Source organism: Eulemur rufifrons, chromosome 7 (genome assembly GCF_041146395.1).
Source record: "Eulemur rufifrons isolate Redbay chromosome 7, OSU_ERuf_1, whole genome shotgun sequence".
Taxonomy (NCBI): Eukaryota; Metazoa; Chordata; class Mammalia; order Primates; family Lemuridae; genus Eulemur; species Eulemur rufifrons.
The window spans coordinates 12329342-12349238 of NC_090989.1; the positions used below are offsets into that span (position 1 = coordinate 12329342).

Consider the following 19897-nt stretch of genomic DNA (forward strand, 5'->3'; position numbering starts at 1 on the left):
ACAATTATTTTAAAAATCCACTAGCCCCCTCCCCTGAGACAGGGCTGCCAGGGGGGACTGGAGCACTAGATCTTTCGAGCATCTCAGGTCTGCGGTCACATAAAGTCACATCCCGAATGGGACCCTTCCTGCCGGCTTCAAGAGCTTGCATTTTGCGACAGCATTTGGGCGCGGGCCCTGGCTGCCAGGCCGGGCTGCGCTCCCTCTGGGGGAGCTGCTGCGTGGGCTCTGTCTTTGAAAGGCTGCAGGGAGGGAGGTCAGGGGTGTGGCTCGGGTCCCCTGACCCGGCAGGGCAGACACCACCACGTCTGGGCGTGTCAGTGGAAGACGGATGGGGACCCTGCAGGCTTCCCCAGTGTCCCAACAAAGCTACAGACGGACCAGGTGAGCTTGGGGCTGAGAAAACATTACAGAAGGAACAGGCAAGTGGCACGGTAAAGGTTAGGAAGCGAGTGTTGTTTTCTCTCACTTCATATATATTTATTTTCCCGTCCTTCCCAAAGCGAACGTAAGCCATAGGTAAGCAGCTTAAGTGCGCTAAATAAAATCAGGACCTGGGACAACTCTTCTGTGCTCGAAGGGCCATTTGCACGCCTTTGTCTGAGTCACGTGGTGCACCTCCTGGAGTCGCACTCTCTGCTGCGTGCAGACAGCCTCTGGACAGACAGCGTGTGTCCACGTTGGTTTGATTCACCATGCACTCGGCTAGGGCCACGGCCTACTGATGTCAGTTCTACAATTGAGAGGTTTTGTCTCAGGCGAGGCTCCCTGGGCTTGTTCCTGATGTCAGCTGATGCCTTGGGGCCCCCCATCGAGAGGGCCAATTCCCAGAAGAGAGTGGGTTTGGCCTGGGGGTCCCTGGGGGGGGGGGGCTGAGGCTGAGGGGCTCTCGTGCTGCGGCCACTGGTCAGGGCCAGCTCTGCTCCCTGGGTCCTCCACCGAGCTTGCTGGAGCCTGTGAGGTCCCCTGGGGGGGCCCTGTGGCGTTGCAGGTGCCTCTGGATGCAGAGGGGCAGGTTGAGGCTGTGCCCCCAGGGACACGTTTGGTGGTGCTGGGTGCTGTTCCTGTGGACAGAGCAGGAGGAGAGGTGGGCGTCAGAGGAGCTGGCTGGAGAAGGGTCGGCACTGGGATGCTTTCCTGCCGCACCTTCCTACCCGCCCAGAGCCCACAGGGAGGGCCACGGGAGCCGCCCTCAGGAGGGCCTCGCAAAGGCGTTGTAGAGAGAGGTCAACAGGGAGGAAGTACTTTGTGGGGACGAGGCCTAGAGTCCTTTCCTCAGGGTCAGGTTTGGGACAGGTTTGACCTCCCTCCAGCCACATATCTGAATATAACTCTTTCATAGCCGGCCCCTAAGCCAGCTTGTATCTTGACTAGAAATGCATCCCTACTGGATGGATTCTCGCCCCTGGGAGGTGCTGGGGCGGGGGACATGGCTGCCTGGCGTGAGCCCCAGCCAGCACTTCCCGCCTGCTTTCGGTGTCATCTATAAAATGGGACAGTTATCTCCTCGTAGGTGTCATCAGGATGAAATGAGGTGCTGTATCGATGGCTGTCCAAGCTAGAAAACAAGCTTGCACGTGGTTACGATGCTCCTGTGAATGAGGAGCACCAGGAGGGACCCGCTGGGGCAGAGGCCCTCCTTCCACGTGTTGCTAGCCTAGGACACACCCGTCCTCGCTCCCTCCGGCCCTCCACGCCTGCCTTCCTCAGGAGATCCACTCCTCTTTTCTGAATATTGCTAAGGATCTGCTTTGCTGCCGGAAGCATTCCAGGTCTGTTGCAAAGTTCCTCGAGAGCATTTCCTTTAGTGAGCCCTGCGGCCGGTCAGGATGAACAGCGTCATCAATTTGCACCTTTGAAGTTGTAGCCCCGGCCGCTGGAGCTGGGCTTGGCAGAGGCCGTCCCCCTGTGCCCACCAGATAGAGGAACTTTCCACTGGCAGGGTCACTGACAACCCTTGCAAACGGCCCCTGACACAGGACTTCACCTCAGAAAAGTGGCAAAGAAAGATGACTTCATTCATTTACCCCTCACCTAGATGTGTGGGGGGAGGGGCTTAAAACCTGCTTAAATTCAATGTGAGTTCCAAAAATGAACAGAATGGATTTCTTCATTGTTCCAAAGCTGCCTCCCACATGTGGCCAAAGGTAAGCAGAAATGACCTGGTGTGTGCAGAGCCAGTGGGTGAGACTCCTGGGGAAGGCTGGGCACGGGGAGGGGAAGAGGCAGAGGCTGCTCCGAGGTAGCTCTCTGCTGTGGCTTGACACGGTTTGTCCCCACCAAAACCCATGTGCAGGCTTAGTCCCCAGGGTAGTGGCGTTGGGAGGTGGGGCCTCCAAGAGGATGGAATAAATTCTTCCCTCAGCACGAGGCCCTCACCAGGAGCCGAGCAGAGAGGCCAGCGCCATGCTTCTTGGACTTCCCGGCCTCTAGAACCGTGACCCAAATAAACTTCTTTTTTGTAAATTACCCAGTGTCAGGATTTCTGTCACAGCAACAGTAAATGGACGAAGTCACCCTGAAATTGCATGAATTCCCAGGTTCCTCACAGGAACTGGGGTGGGACCCCATCAGGTATAGAGCCTGCCCTCTGGTTCTCTCAGGGGCTCCAAGGCCCCTCACCTCTTCCTCTGTAGAACAGCTCTGCTCATGTCTCTCTGACGAGCTTCCTACATTACTCATGGTTTCCGCTGCCCAAGACTTATGTCCACAGGGACATGAAGGTCCATAGTGACACCAGCCCTGGTCCTTCTCCTGGACCACTCAGCACAGGCCCCATAACCACCTGGTCCATCTCTCAGGTTCCCAAATCCAAATTCCAAAGACAGGAACCTGGCCCCAGCTCTTCTGCCCGGACACACGGCATTGGCCAGTCTCTGGGGGATGGGCCCTCTGGGGCAGTTGCCCACCATTGGTCCTGTCAGTTATGGTAGGATATAGGGTCCCTTTTAAGAACGGTTAGTAGAACAGCAGCAGCTGTGGGGGCTGATTGACCTAGAAGGGAAAATGGGATGTGGCAGCTAATTGTTCAGCGCAGGGGAATTAACACAACCAGCGAGGTTCTAATTACTACTTGAAGCTCCTGCATTTCCCTTCCATTGAACCACTGCAGTGCACAGCAGGTACTCAGTGACAGATGGTGGTCCTCGATGCCCGAATTAGGGTCCCGTTTTCCTGGTGACCTGTGGCTGGCAAGACTTACCTGGAACAAGGGGTTAGTTGGCTTTATTTTCTGTAACAGCTTTATTGAGATACATTTTGCGTACCATAAAGTTCACTCACTTAAAGGATACAATTCAGTGGTCTTTAGTACATTCACAGAGTTGTGCGACCGTCATCATAAATCTAATTTTAGAACATTTTTGTCATCCCCAAAAGAAATCCATGGCAGTCAGTCCCACTCCCCCTGTCCTACCCCCAGCTTTCTGTCTGTCTGGATTTGCTCATTCTGGACATTTCATGTGAATTGCATGGTACAACATGTGGCCTTTGTGTCTGGCTCCTTTCCCTTAGCACGAGGCTTTCGAGGTCCATCCGTGCTGTGGCACGAATCTGTACTTCATTCCTTTTTATTGCTGGGTGCTGCTCCATTGCATGGGTGTCCAGGCTGAGCATCTCAAATCCAAACATCTGAAATGCTCCCAAATCCAGAACTTTTTGAGCACCGACATGATGCTTAAGGGAAATGCTCATTGGGGCATGTCAGAGTTCAGAATTTGGATTTGGGATGTTCTTCTGGCAAGGATAATACCAATATTCCAACATCTGAAATCGGAAGCACTTCTGGTCCCGAGCATTGTGGATAAGGGATTCTCAGCCTGTACCAAGACTCACCATTCGGCATCTGAGTTACCCACGTACCCACACCCCTTCTTACCTCATCTGTGTGGAGCCCGACCAGGACATGTAGAGCAAGATGAGGAAGAGGAGCACCACGAAGGCAGCCAGGCTCACCCAGAAGGCAATGACAATGGAATCTGCAGGAGGAAGAGATGCAGCTTGATGTCAGAGAGCCCCCAGCTACTGCGGAATTGGGGCCCTGAGTAGGTGTCCACGCTTCTTCCAGCCTCTCAGCTGTTACCGTTGGAAAGACTTTCCACTAACCATAAAAAGAAGAGGGAAGCAAGGAAGTGGCTTTTTCTCAGGGAAAACAGTGAACAAAATTGTGTGGCACCACATGGCTCTGCTCAGAGGAATGACCTGAAGGGTGGGTGGGCCCTCTTTCCCCTTCTCTCCTGGGAGGGAGAAGAAAGGGCTGTGGGCAGCTCCTTGTGACAGGATGGACTCCTGTCCCTGCGAGGGATGTGGCACCTACCAGGGGCCTTTGGTGGAGCGGCTTCAGAGACCCCAAGGGTTCGAGACTTGGAAGGAGGACGGTGCGGACCAGGGCCCTTACTGCTCAGGGGAGTTAGCCGAGGCCTGCTCAGGCCAGGGATCGGTGAGGTGGAAAGAGCGAGTCCCTTTCTCATCTCAGGGGCAGTGGCAGGAAAGAAAAAGCACTTTTGGAGCTGGCATTATGGCTGTGCTTGTGGCCTGAGGCTCGAGGGGCAAGGAAAAATCAGGCAATGTACTTAGCCTCTCTGGAGTCCTGGGTAGAACCTGGCGGGTCTGGAGGGGCCTTTCTGCAGGCCCCAGTTTGGGAACATTTGGCCAGTTGCCAGGGAACAGCTGCAGTGGGACAGTTTATTCCTTGGTGGTTGTCTATGGCTACGAGCACAGGTGCATCACTGGCATCTGCAAGTGTCTTATCCAGACCAACTGGATGACTCCAGAACAAGATGCCCCAAGCTGGGATATTCTTCCCTCAGCACGAGGCCCTCACCGGGAGCCGAGCAGAGGCCAGCGCCATGCTTCTTGGACTTCCCGGCCCCCAGAACCGTGACCCAAATAAACCTCTTTTTTATAGACACCTACATGCGTGACTACCGAAGGAGGGAGCCAGGCTCTGTGAGGGGCAGTTAAGGACTCAGAGGGGCCAAACCAGCACATCAGGAATTGCCGATGCCCTTCACCCCTCACCTCCTCTGAACTCCTGCCGCACTTCCGGCACTAGCCCTGCACGCCCTTGCGCTGTGTTCAAACAAAAAGATGATGATGAGCGAGTGAACAAATGAATGAGGGAGTGGACAAACCACCGAAGGAATGGATGGGGTGTTAGAGACGCTAGTCCTCTACACGGAGGTGGAGGTAGAAGCTTGACGGTGAAGAATAGTACTTGAGTAAACGATGTCATCTCTGCTCTCCATGAGCCCGGACAGGTAGAGGGAGAAACTGAGAACTTGTGAGTTGATCTTCAACCTAACAGTTAACATTGGAAACAGGGCATAATAAAACGGTGCATCATGAACACCCACTGCCTTGTAACGCATCGGCGACTCGGCGTTTACACTCCAGAGGGGCAAGGTCAGCAAAGATCACCCCCCAACAGGCTGGCTCTCAGGGCTTCTTTTTCCTGTCCTGAGCTGAGAAACTGATGGTGGCACCCTAGAGCTTTAAACTGATTAGGGGGACCTCGGGCTCCTGGGGGATGGGAAATGAGAGTGGACTGTCTGTCCTCCCAACTCTCCTGGCATTCCTTGCCCGCCCACTGCTCATTGTTCTAACTCCCCAGGAGTCACAATTTATTTCATAACCCTTAAAGCATAAGAGTACATGTGCCTTCAGAAAATTTGGTTTGGGATTTTATTTTATAAGGATATTTTAGATTCCTGCAGACACTAATGCTCTTTTTTCTTCACAAAAATAATGCAGGATTTGAGATCTTTCGCACCTAGATAAGTTCAGTCAGGGACTCTAAGAAAACAGCTTCAAAAATTCAGCAGCTGAGAGTGCCCCTTCTCCCGGGCTCAGGCTTGTTTGCTCTGCCCTTGTCACTGCCCCCAGACACTGAGCACAAAATAAGACGACACCGTTCATGGAACACAATGTCTTCAGGTGAGTAGAATTTAAATTTCGTCAGACCAAAAAAGTGATCAGCAGCCACTAGCCATTTTCTGTACTATAATAAAATTGCTTTCATCATGTTCTGTTGAAAAAGGCAGCCAAGAAAATATGGTTCTTTTTCCTCTTCCTACTGAAGGTTCACCCAAGTGCTTGGAGAGAACATTATGTTCCCAAAGGCAAGAACTGCTATTCCCCAGCCATGGAAATGTTTAAACATCCCCATCTTTTCACAACAAGGAGCCCCAGGCTGAGTTGACAATGAAACTGGTCTAGCCCTGGAAAATTGCCTGTCCTCCCATTCTTTCCTCCTTTCCTTCCCTTCCCCCTTCTCCTTCCCTCGCTCCCCTCCTTCCTCCCTCCTCTCTTTTCTTCCTTTCCAGTCCACACTGGTGGGATGAGGAGAATTAGATGTCATCAGTGGAGTGGCAAGAAATGATTCTGGGAGCTGGGTGCAGTGGCCCAAGCCTGTAATCCTAACACTTTGGGAGGCTGAGGTGGGAGGATCGCTTGAGGTTAGGAGTTCAAGACCAGCCTCAGCAACATGGTGAGACCCCATCTCTACAAAAAATAGAAAAATTAGCCACCTTGTCTCAAAAAAATAAGATAAAATAAAAAAGAAAACACTTCTGGATGGTATGAAGGGCTTCACGCTTAGGGTTAACAAATTAATTCCATCAAAGGGCTCATAGAAGGGACTTCAGTTTTGTTGAGTGAAAACTGCTAAACCTTAGTTTCATGTTCTTCCAAACACTACCAACATTTGAGTCCCAGAGTCCTAGCAAAAAATCAGCTTTTTCGAGATCTTTCCCTTATTGGGGAATAACAATGTGGTTAAGAGCCCAGGCTCTGGAGATGGATGGTTTTGAGCTCAAAGTCTAGCTCTAGCTATGTGATTTTGCTCAATCTGGGATTTTTACACCTCAAAATCTGTTTGCTTGTTTGTAAAATGGGGATGCCGGTACCTATTATATGGGGTATTAGGAGAATTAAATAAAACAATAGGTGTATATAATGCACATGGCACAGTTTCCTGTTCAATGGCCATGAAATGATTTATAACTAGAAATAAAATTATTTTTGTTAAGAGCGTTCATCTTTCAAGCTCACTAAAATGTAAGCTGTAAGTAAAGGTAACTGTGGCATAGATTGCTAGTTGTCAATCCTAACGTCTGCTCTTGTGTGCCTCCCTGGTGGTAGAACCCTTGCTTTCAGCTAGGCACATGGCTGCCTGGGATAAAGACTACATTTCCCAGCCTTCTTTTCAGCTAGAACCATGTGATGAGTTCTGGCCAATGAGATATGAATGGAACCATCACACGACAGCTAGACTTCAAGTACCGTGTGCCCTTTCTTACTCCCATACTCCATTTTGCTGTCTGAACGTGGATGTGATGATGGCCAGAGCATGGCTTGCAACATGAGGATGAGGGACACGTCCCAGGGATGGCAGAGCGATGAGCTAGCAGGAAGCTGGTCCCTAAGGATTTCGTGGATTTGACTCAACACCCCAGTCCTGCAGAATTTTATACAAGAGAGAAACCAGCTTCTGTCTCATTGGGCACTCTGTTTAGTAGTAATCAATTTTCTTACCAAGTCAGTAAAGAAACTTGACTTTCTCAATGAACATACCAGAACTTAAAATCCAGATGAAGGATGACCTTCAAAAGAATCATCCTTTCTCTACCATGGAGTCATATCATTTTTACTAAAATACTTCTATTGATTAAACATTTATAGAACTCCTCTTTTGGAATTACCTTCAAGGAATAGTTTGTGAATCTCTCTCTCTCTCTCTCTCTCTCTCTCACACACACACACACACACACACACAATTTTGCTATTTTATGAGATTATATTTCATTTTTGATACCCAGATGGTATCAATCAGCTTAATCACCCATTTCATTCATCTAACTTGTCTCTGGGTGAATCTTAACTATTTTCAAAAAGAAAAATCAAACACAAAATATATACATAATTCATCCACATATGTTTCACAGAATGTGATGTGGCCACCAAAAGTCAGTTCCAAAAAGTTTTTGAGCAATAACAGAATCTATCAAGCATAGCGCCTGCCTGGGGTAGCTTGCTGGAAATGTATTCAGAGATCAACATTCTGGGACTGTTGTTTAAAAATCACTTTCACTACTTATGTCATGTCCATGAGGCTGACCATTTGTTGAAGAGTTTGAAGTCACGGTTAAAGTTGTAGCCTGAAATCAATTGCTCTGAATGAGAGAAAAGAGTTACATGCAGGTCCTTCGTTGGATCTGTACGTTGAATTCTCTATACTGTGTTCAGAAGAGATTGGTTAGTGGTGTGTTTTTGTTCTCCTGCTCACAGCTCTCAGAGAAGCAGATGAACTGACTGTCTTATTATTGAAGTTGCCAGAGAGAGCGAATCAGTGGAAGTCAATATGTACTATGACAAATTCTTCCTAACCCACAATTAAAGGGAAGGAGATATATTGACCCAAAAGGTAAATAATAGAGCATTAAAGCCAGGCATTACTCAAGGGGAATCAGTCCATCTTGCTGCTTCTCTGCGAGTGAACATTAGGCCAGTGCCTGGAGACTCATCCTATTAGGATAATCTTCTATATTGCTGTTATAAGATTAGAATATGGGATTGGCCAGTGCCTGGAGACTCATCCTGTTAGAATAATCTTCTATATTGCTGCTATAAGATTAGAATATGGGACTGGTTTTCTTCTAAGCTTAGCCTCTGAAAAAGGCACAGATAGAAAAATCAAACATATAGTTAGTTGACTCAGGCAGAGCCTCAGAAAACAGATTTGCATTTTTCACCTTGTTGACGGTGTTGTGGAAATTCTTAACTTTTCCTTGAAACAGTCAGAAGTCACCTCCAAAAATCACAAGGGTGCAGTGATTTTCACTTCCTTGTAAAGTGCCCGTAACAAAATCACACCAGATTTTGAGCTGTCCCTGGGAAATGGCAGCCCACAGCCTTCAACTCAGCACTGATTGCTTCATATTAAAAAAAAAAGTAGAAATTCCCAGATGTTTCCAAATATCTGCCCAACCATGATGGAATATATTCCAGCATATGGACATGAACACAAAAATCTTAACATCCATCCTGCTTGTTAAGTTAACACAGGAGCCCTGAGTACTTTTCTTTCTATTTTGACTCCTCTGTGCAGCACAAGAGTCAAAGCCAGCCTGGCCTGCCACATCTCAGCCAACGGCCCCAGGTGACCTTCTAGTGGGAACATCTGAGCCAAAGCTTTGCCTCTTTATTCCCACCTTGAAGCCCCCTGGGCTCTCAGAGCCACTCCCAGCTTCTTCCTGTCTTTGACATGCGCTGCTGCAGAGAAGGTTTGCAGAACTGGGGTGTGATGTTTTCCAATTTGTTTGACTAAGGAGGGGACCCACCTCCGAGGAACTGGCCAGGTGGGAGAAAGTCGGATTCATCAGCAAGGAAGCCAGCAAAGGTGACCCGCGCTCTGCAGCATGGTGGCTGTCCACCCTCACCTAAACTCATTATGACCTGACCCTGCCTCTAAAGGTGTGTTACAGAGCATCCCTGAGACCGCCTGACACTGCCTTTTGCTGATTATTACAGAAAACAAAAGTGACATAGTGATAATGAAGTCCATCATCCACAGTGTGAATGATGGTTTCTGTTTTTGCATCTTTTTTAAAACTTTTTTAGAGGCAGGGTCTTGCTCTGTTGCCCAGGTTAGAGTGCAGTGGCATGATCATAGCTCACTGCAGCCTCCAACTCGTGGGCTCAAGTGATCCTCCTCAGCCTCCCGAGCATCTGGGACTACAGGCATGTGTCACCATGCCTGACTAATTTTTTTAAAAAAATTTTTATGGAGATGGGGTCTTGCTATGTTGCCCAGGCTGATCTCAAACGCCTGACCTCAAGTGATCTTCCCGCCTCAGCCTCCCAAAGTGCTGGAACTACAGGTATGAGCCGCCATGCCAGCCTGTTTTTGCATTTTTTAGAATGTTTTTAGTAGACTTATTTGAATTTAAACGCTGAGAACAAAAGTACACAGGAGATCTTCACTTGACACACAACAGTGGAAGAAGTTTTACTCTCCCGAAGGCCATTGTTTATAATAGCAAAATCCAGGAACCATTCTGTATGTTCAAAGCCAAAAATTTCTAGAATATCATGCAGCTATTTATAAAGTTTGTTGAAGAATATTTAATGACAGGAAACAAAACATTAGGTCAATGAGAACGGAGTACAAAGCACGTATGTAGTAAGACATTCTGAGGTGCTGGGAGTGAGGACTCCAACATATGAATTTTGGCCCTTAAAATTCGAGGAAAGATGATCTTGGATGGGGTTCAGACCTCTTTGGAGAAGGTGTAGTTCGGCCACCAGACAGCAGAAGTGGCGGCTGGTTTAGCCAGGCCTGGGCTGACCTGAAACTGATGGATCAACAATAAACAACCTTCTATTGACTAGCCTAAAAAAAAAAAAAAAAAAGACAACCTTCCAGAGTGCCAGTGGGGAGCAGGTGTGGGGGTCTGGCCAGGAGGCAGTGCGTGTCCCGCGCCACAGCGGCTGTGTGCAGGCTTCACAGGGGCTTTGCTTTCTGCGCTGAGATGGCTGCACAGAGGTTATTGGCCCACTGAGGCTGCTTGATGTCAGAGGGGCCGCTCTCTGGCCAGTGCCTGGGGCCGGTTCCATCAGATTTCCTCACACCTACACCGCCACCCCCGACCCCACTCTGACCCTCCTCTAATATCTCTACAGAGCCCTGTCCTGTGAAAGCCCAACACCGCTCAGTTTAAAGGAGAAGCGCTGAAAGGAATTCCATTGTCTATCGCAGAGCATATTTTGGAGGGTGCATTCAGAGCTGAGGGGCAATAAATGAATAGCTGGCACAGACATTCATCGTGCAAGTTAATAACGTGTGCGAGAGCTGTCTGTTTCACGTTGGTTTACCTACTCATCCGTTCAACGAAGATGCATTATGTGCCAGGCAGGATTCAGTAGCTGGGTCCAGGTTGCGTTCCCTGGATCATATGTCCTGGTAAGAATCTGCCCACTGGTCACTGCGAGTGTCCTGGGAAGAGTCCTGGAGGCATCGGAACCCCAGTTCTGTGAGTATCTAGCCGGGCAGCCCTGAGCAAGCCGCTTGGCTTCTCTGGGCCCGGTACCTCTACATGCTTCTGTTCCGTATCAAGGACACTGTAGCTTACTCACTTATTAAGTCGGCCTCTGCCTCCCAGACTGCTAACTCTTAAGGGCAGGAATTTTTCCAACTTTATATTTCTAGCCCCAGCACCTCACACCTAGTCCTGCCCGGGTGCCACTTACCACCCTCAAATATCCCTTAAACTGGAGGGATGGTTTCAGCAAGCAGACTGGCCCTTGTCTCTTCTGTGCTCACCATGTTAGCTGCCCTAAGGGACATCACAACCAGATGCAGCACATCAACGCAGGTCGGACGGAGCAGCTCATAGGCACGTGCTGGGGAAGTTGGGGAAGGTTGAATATAGACTGAGGAGTAAACGCTAAGAAATAATCATTGGAATGTTTTAGGCGTACCAGTGTTATGTTCTTTGTTAATAGTTTCCTAATGAAGCATTTGGTGGAGGAATGTCGTGGTGTCTGTAATCCACTTGGCAATACGTCATCATACAATGGATAATAACAGCAACAAAATAGTTCTTGAAAAAAAATGAAGGGCACGGATTTAGTCTCTTTGCTTTTGTGCCTCGAGCTCCCAGTGCAATGTCTAGTCCATAACGGACAGTTACACAATTTTGATTGTTGAGTTAAACACGAGCAAAAGCCAGAAGGTAAGAAAAAGCAGAGTGTGTCTCTGGTGTGGTGAGGAAGCAAGTCTCACTGGGAAGAACGGAAAATTAAATTCACAGGACCAATTTCAGACGGCCCACCTGAAGGAAGAGGGGAGCTTAGACTTATTGGGAAGGGCAGGAACACAGCGTGAGGACAGGGCACATGGATGAGCCTGGAGTGCCTCCTGCACAGTGGCACTGTGAAGAGTTGCACAGATTGTGCACTGCTCAAGAAACCCCAGCTGAATGGGCTGTGACTAGCTGTGTGCCCAGAGGAAAAGGATTTTTTTCTCATTTTCTTTACGATATGAGTGAATGGCAGCTCTGTTCCTATTTTTGTGGGACTTGAGGAAGAGGAGAATTAGGACTGTCCTGATGCATCTGGCTTTCCCAGGATGTAGAACTTTCCATGCTATCACTGGGACTGTCCTGGGAAAACTCAGGAGGTGGGTCTGTTGTCTTAGTCCATTCGGGCTGCCGTACCAAGATAACATAAACTGGGTGGCTCATACACAACAGCAATTTGGTTCCCACAGTTTTAGAGACTAGGAAGCCCAAGATTAAGGACAGCAGATTGGTGTCTGCTTTCATAGAGGGAGCTTTTTGCTGTGTCCTCACAGGGCGAAGGGGAGAACTCTGGTCTCTCCAGCTCCTTATGAGGCCACTAACCCCATTCATGAGGGCAGAGCCCTCCCAAAGGTCCCATCTCCTGATACCATCCCTCCGGGGGGTTAGGGTTCAACACGTGAATTTGTGTTAACACAAACATTTAGGCCATACAGTCGCCCCAAGGAGAATGCAGCGAGGGAAAGAAGACAGAGATTGAGATGGAGACTCCCAGGGGCCGGGGGAGGAAGGACGTGAGGGAGACAGGCTGAGGGTTTCTGAAGGGGTGTTTTGGTTGGTGGGTGCAGAGCCTAAATGCAGGGACCCAGAGAAGGGGGAAGTAGAGGAGCAAGTGGCCATTGAATCAAGAAGTTCGTCGTCCAGGGGTGGGAGAGACCCTGGCTGATGGTCCCGCGGAGCAGCAGGGATGCGCGTCGTGTGTGTCTTAGACCCAGAGGAGGAAGCCAGTGGAAGGGGTGAGATGCTGGGGGAGAAGGTGCGCCCCCAGACTGAGCATGTGACATGTGGGGGGCATGACGGTGTTCTGACAAGACAGTGGTGTGGACGCCGCACACTGGGTTCCTGTGCCAGTTCAGCTACGCCCACATTCAGTGCTCCTGTGACCAGGTCTCCGGACATTCTGCTGTGGCTACTGTTCCTGCAACTCAGGGGGCTCCCATGTCCCCTTTGCCACCTCAGAATAGTCTTCGGCTGGTGACCAGTTTGTTTGGTTCACATCCCCATGCTGTGAATGTTTGTTTCTGATGTCAGGAGCCTGTCAGCCTCAAGGTGACATGTGTAGAAGTGGCTGCCTGTAAACGTTTTATTTTTTTTTAATGTATTTCTTCTTCTCAGAGTGGGGGAGTTGATTAAAAAAAGAGGACGAGGAATATTTCATTCTGGCCATGCGCAGTGGCTCACCCCTGTAATCCTAGCACTCTGGGAGGCCGAGGCAGGAGGATTGCTTGAGGCCAGGAGTTCGAGACCAGCCTGAACAAGAGGGAGACCCTGTCTCTAAAAAAAAAATAAAAAAGAAAAAGAGGATCCTTGTCAAAATGGATTAAATCAAAATGTCTAAAATTCTGTCAAACCACCCATATATTAATACCAGCCAACAGCAACACACCTTTCTACAGACTCAGGGTCCTTGTCCTCTCCGGCTGAGCTCAGCCCTCCATGGGCGAGGGTGGCCCTGCCCACCCCCTGGGCCTGGCTTCACACAGTCCCAGGCAGGCCCAGGGAGGACAGGGATGACCCAGGGAATTTCTCAGTTCCCCGTCAGGAGCGGCCTGCAGGAGGTTGTTGGAAACAGCGTGTAGAGTAGGAGTCCATTTGCGTGTGGCTGTGGCTGTGTATGTTTGCGTGCATGCACACGCACACACGTGTGTGTCTCTGTGCACATGAGTGTATGGACCCAGAAAAACCCTCGCTGGCTGGGCACTGAGATGTTAACGCTGACCTTTTTCCTGAGTGGGGGGGTGAAGTCATTTACCATCTAAACGTTTTACTAACAGCATTTTCACCTTTAAAATATACATATATTTCAAAAAAGCCACCAAACGTGTTGCCATATTTGATCCAGGTGCTTTTCTTACAAAAACAGAATGCAAATATTACAGAGAGAGTTGGAACCGCCTCTGTCCTATTGTGCCCCCTCCAGGGGAAGCCGCGACCTTGGAACTGACGTGCACCGCTGTGTTCTACCGTGCACGTGTGGCCCCATTAACAACGTGACATACGGATGCTTATGTTCATAAATTATGTAAGCCAAGTATCCCATTAATTATAATAAATTCATTTATGATTTAGATGTAATTATAGATATGATCATTAATAATTAATATCATTTAATTCTATGGGATGTATCATCTTGCCTCTTGCTTTTTTCCTTAATTACATTTTAGTGATTTATTCATATCGACACATGTAGATCTGGTTCACGCACTATAACTAGTGTGTGTTATTGGTTGTAGTAATACGGCCATAATTTATTTATCCCCTCTCCTATTGGTGAGTATTAGCTCATTTTCAGCTTCTGGCTCCACACACAGAGGACTCCACAGGTTCTGGCATTTCAGTAGGCGGATGCCTACGAGGGGGAATCCTGAATTGTGTGACCTGGGGGAATCTTCAACTTTTCTAGTCCTTGCCAAGTGGCTCTCTGAAATGCTGGACTCTATTTTCATCCCATCAGCAACATATGACAATTCTAATTGCTCTACTTCCTACCCCAACACTTCGAATCTTTTATTTCTTGCTAATCCAGCGGTTGTGACGTGGCAGCTCACTGCGCTTTCCCAACGCGTTTCCTCGACCGCTTGTGAAGCTCGATCGTGTCTCATATTCATGGGCCATTTGAGTGTCCTCTTCTGTTACTCTCTTTTTATATCCTTTGCCCATATTTCTACTGTTCTTTTTCTTGTTGACTTATGGGTTGTATCATATTACGAAATACAGTGGTTTCCATTTTAAGAAAAAAATTATTTCCAGGGTAGTTTCCAAAAATATGAGACAACAGTCACTTTGTTGTTCCCAGGTACTCGCCTGCCTCAGAACCCTTGCCCAGCTGCTCCTGAGATGTCCTCAAGGCTTGACGGCTCACCTCCTCCCAGGTCACCTTGGGTGGGCTTCACCTGCTGCCCTGTCCAAGGTTGCCCCGGCTCCCCAGCTCTGGCTTTGTTTTGCGGTGAAGCACATAGTACCATCTGCCACATGTTTCCTGTTGATGATGCATTAAAGACTGCTTCCCATGGAGAGGTGGGTTCTGATTCTCTCCTCCTAACATATCTGACCAAGGTCCCACAGCCAGTAAGTGGCAGAGCTAAGACATGATCCAGAGGGCTGGCTCAGGAGTCCCTGTGCCAAGCCTCTCACAGCCCCTGCCTCCTGGCCTGTCCCCCAGAAAAAACTCGGCAACCACCTATTTGGGGTTTAAACATTCTTGTGTGTGGTGGGAGAATTTTTGTCTAGTCCCAAACTTCTCTTCTTAGAGAACACAGAAATTAAATCCACATAAGACATAAAGACTGGGATACCTACGATACACACAGGAATAAAAGAGGCCTGAAGGAGCATCTCTCTGTGGGTGTCAAAGACCCCTGACATCTAGGGACTTAGGGGGTAAAATGCTATCAGTTATCTTCAGTAATAAATTTGGAATTAACCTCCTAAGAAACTAAGACACTTTTGAAGCAAAATATTTTTTTAAGATTGATCTCTTGATAGAATTTAATTTGCTTGAGTCTCCAATAAACTGGTGACTTTCTTCAAATTATAGATTTCACATTTTCCATTGTCCGTATGCAGAATTGGGAGAGAGTTATGATGTCTGTCCTCTAAGAAGCATAACTTGAATAACGTCTATAAAAATACCAATAGCTGTTTAATCTTCGTGGGGGGGGACCCAGCAACTGGTCTTTCTCTATAGGTGTCAAGCCCCCAATATTTAGGGTGTCTGGGGGGCCAGCGACTGGCCCTTCCCTGGAGATATTTTCCTCACTGAGATGGTCTTTGTTAGGTTTGGGAGCTTGCAGAGGACTTGCTTGTTTTGCCTCATTTCTATGATCGAGGGCTGTAAACTTCTAGCTCTAGTTCATGTGTGCAAGAGAGAACATCTCTTCAAACCTCACACACAACTTAGAGAACACAAACCACTTTTCCCAGAAATGGAAGTTGTTTATGGGTAAGAGGGAGAAGGGTTCTAATATGGTAAACCGACCCTCCCAGCCAAAGCTACGGAGCCCACGTGGTGGCCCAGCAGGGTGTCTGGCTCCCAAAAAGATGAGAGTGGCTGAAGCTCACCCAGAATTTTATCTAATTTGTGTTAATTGAAGAAAGAAAAAAAAAAAGCTTTTCTGAAGCCTACATTTTGTCCAGATCAATATGTGTCCTGAAGTTCTAAACTTTTGGCAATAGTTATGAGTGAGATTTTAGCTCAGTTCTGCCACTTTCTCCCTATGGGTCTTCCTTATTGTGAGTTGTACAGCGTGTGCAAAAGTCTGCGTTTCAATTACGAGATTATCTACCTTGCATTGGAAAACACACACCAAACCTATCGTCCCCCCAGATGCTTTAGCACAGTGCTGGAGACATAGTCCTCAGCAAATGTGGATGGGTACACACTGGACGTCTGCAAGTTGTAAATGAAACTGGAGACAAGAACGCTACCTAACAAGATATTCTAGATGGCTGTCCCCAAGGGTTCCACTGGGCTTTCACTCACTTTGTTAAATAGTCGCATTCAGTTTTGAGCAGATGTGTAACTATCTTTCTTCCATAGAAAAGGTATCTCATTCCTTTGACAGACACAGTAGGTGATTAGAGTAAGTGAAAAACCCAAGGAACCCAAGACTTCTTACACGGTAGCCAGCGGACAGGTTTCCAGTGCTAAGATCCAATATTGCAAGCTTTTGTTTTTCATGCTCATTCCCTTAGCTCACTTATCTTGCCCTAGTAGCTGGACTGATCAGAGAAGATCGTCCACAAAGTGCCACGTTACCCAAGAGATAAGGAGCGGGAGGGCGGGTGACTGAAAGGATGCTGACTCCAACTCGTGCTGGTTTATCCTTGTAGAAACCATGAAGATTAAACATTTGGTGGCATTTTTTTTTTTTTTTTGAGACAGAGTCTTACTTTGTTGCCCGGGCTAGAGTGAGTGCCATGGCGTCAGCCTAGCTCACAGCAACCTCAAACTCCTGGGCTCAAGCGATCCTACTGCCTCAGCCTCCCGAGTAGCTGGGACTACAGGCACGCGCCACCATGCCCGGCTAATTTTTTCTATATATATTTTAGTTGTCCATATAATTTCTTTCTATTTTTAGTAGAGACGGGGTCTCGCTCTTGCTCAGGCTGGTCTCGAACTCCTGACCTTGAGCAATCCACCCGCCTCGGCCTCCCAGAGTGCTAGGATTACAGGCGTGAGCCACAGCGCCTGGCCTTGGTGGCATTTTAATAGAAATTCTCAAGTCCTACATCTTAGTGGTGGAGAGAATAACTCTCCTAAATCTAAACACAAACAATGGAAAAGGCAAAATATACAAATCTCACTCAGCTTATTGAAGCCACAAATAAATTAAACTTTATCAAGAAATCTAGCAACAGAGCAAGACCTGGTCTCAAAATAAACAAATAAAGGGAATCTGGCCAGGCGCGGTGGCTCACGCCTGTAATCCTAGCACCCTGGGAAGCTGAGGCGGGAGGATCGCTCGAGGTCAGGAGTTCTAGACCAGCATGAGCAAGAGCCAGATCCCGTCTCTACTAAAAATAGAAATAAATTATATGGACAACTAAAAATATATATAGAAAATTAGCCGGGCATGGTGGCGCATGCCTGTAGTCCCAACTACTCGGGAGGCTGAGGCAGAAGGATTGCTTGAGCCCAGGAGTTTGAGGTTGCTGTGAGCTAGGCTGATGCCACGGCACTCTAGCCCAGGCAACAGAGCAAGACTCTGTCTCCAAATAAATAAATAAAGGAAGCCTATCTTAAAAGAAATATTATGCCAGCCTGAACAAGAGCAAGATCCTGTCTCTACCAAAAATAGAAAAATTAACTGGGTGTCGTGGCGTGCACCTGTAGTCCCAGTGACTTGGGAGGCTGATGCAGGAGGATCGCTTGAGCCCAGGAGTTTGAGGTGGCAGTGAGCTGTGATGATGCCACTGCACTCTAGCCTGGGCGACAGAGTGAGACTCTGTCTCAAAAAAAAAAAAAAAGAAAAAATTCTGCTTCCAAAGTGTCTTAGTTTCTTAGCAGGCTGATTCCAAAGTTAGTACAGAAGATGACAGATACAATTTTGCCCCCAAGCCCCATTCATTTATGTCTACGTGTGCACTGGCCATATTGTTGCTTACCTGTGACATCTGGGGGAGTTAAGTGAATACAGAAAAGGCCAGCAGTGCCCAGTGATTTGGGCCAACCCCCTGCCTGGCCGGCTTCCCTAGTTCAGACTTACGTTTGTGGGCTTTCAGCTTCTTCTCGTCCACAGGAATGAGGTCCAGGTAGTCCAGGTAGTACTCATAGCTGTAGTACGGGGTGGAGGCGTTGGTCCCGTTGGCCATGGCTGCAGCACCGGGAAGCCAGTGTCCGGGCCAGAGGGCTCGCCTCCAGAGCCGGGTGCTGAGCCCCGTGGAGGAGATTGCCCAAGTGATTTCTGTATGAATGAATCATCCAAGTGTGTCTGTGGTCTCCAGGCTCAAGGCTTGCCCACTTATCAGAGGCGTTTTGCTGGAAGAAAGGTCAGGGGTGTGCCTGACATCTTCAGCATACAAGCAGAGCGTCCATCCTGCCCCTTCTTGATAAAACTCCAAAGCAAACAGAGCTGGGAGGCGGGAGAACGGCTTTCCAGGCCAGCTCCCGAATGCCCTCTGCGTAAGGACAGAGAGCTGGGCAGGAATAGGGCTACAAAGGACAATCACTTTTCGCCTTAAATACTCGAAAAGTTAATAAAATCAAAATGAAAACCCAGCTTTCAAAAACAAGTGTCCCTGACTTTGATTTAGGCAATTCTTGGTGCTATTAAGAAACTAGCAAATTACTCACTGACTTAGATTCAGTATCTCAAGGCAGAAATTGAGTGTTATCGGCTCTGAACTTGTAACCTCATTCATGTTCTCAGAGACAATTAATGAAAACCAAAAGAGCCCCCTGCCCAATTGTGTGCACCTCTCATCTTTTATCTAAGCCCCAAAGAACCAGCCAGTAGGCTGCATTTGTTCAGACTGAAGAGGCTGTTTATCCAGCCAAGAGCCGCCCGGCTTGAGATCTTGGGAAACAGGGGCCACCCGGTGCTTGGCTGGCACTACGTGTGACAGGGATTCTTCTGGGTTTCTGCAGGGACTGACTCCAAGTTACACACTTGCTCTTCCAAGATCCTTAAACGCTACCAAGACAGACATTCTAAACACAGGCTTACGGGGGCTTTCTCTCCACTATCCCAACTTTCCTGTGTTCTTGATTCAGGTGGCCACTGCCAGGATAAAGCTGGTCGTGGACAGTGTAGACAAGTCAACCCAGATAACCTGAGCCCCTCTGCTGGTTTGGGTCAGGCCTGCCGTGCCTGAGGCATTCCTTGGGCAGCACCCAGAGGCAGTTCAATTGATAAGAAAAGGAGGAATGAGCTCTTGGGTTTCCAAAGTGCAGAGGCAAAAGGTCTACACGAAAAGTAAAAGAAAACTGCTGCTTCCTCTATGCTCTATACTTCCAATACTAGATGCCCGGGGTTTTTCCACATCAAGCAATTTCCAGTTCTCAGCAAACACTAACTGGGTGTCCTACAATTTAACTCAATTCCTTTTTATGTTGTTGCTTTTTTAATTTAATTTAATTTTTTATTTTAATAGATTTAGGGGATACAACTTGAATTCTGTTACGTGTAGATATTGTGTAGTGGTGAAGTCTGGGCTTTTGGTGAATTTAACTCAATTCTGACACTAACTGTCCAGAGTTGTCACAGACCCCACAGGTTAAGGGCTCAGTCCCACAAGACCGCCCCCACTTCAGACACCAATCACAAGTCACAGGTTGTCACCTGTATTTTTTTTTTTCTTTTTTCTTTCAAGACAGG

At 48.2% G+C, this 19897-nt stretch overlaps 1 protein-coding gene across 1 annotated transcript; it reads right to left on the minus strand.

Moving 5' to 3' along the window:
- Positions 1–786: 786 nt before the first annotated feature.
- On the minus strand, positions 787–18392 carry MRAP (melanocortin 2 receptor accessory protein). The gene is given in 4 exon segments (XM_069471939.1): positions 787–975; positions 977–1064; positions 3878–3977; positions 18287–18392. Coding segments are annotated over 4 exon segments (483 nt in total).
- Between the last annotated feature and the right edge of the window lie 1505 nt (positions 18393–19897).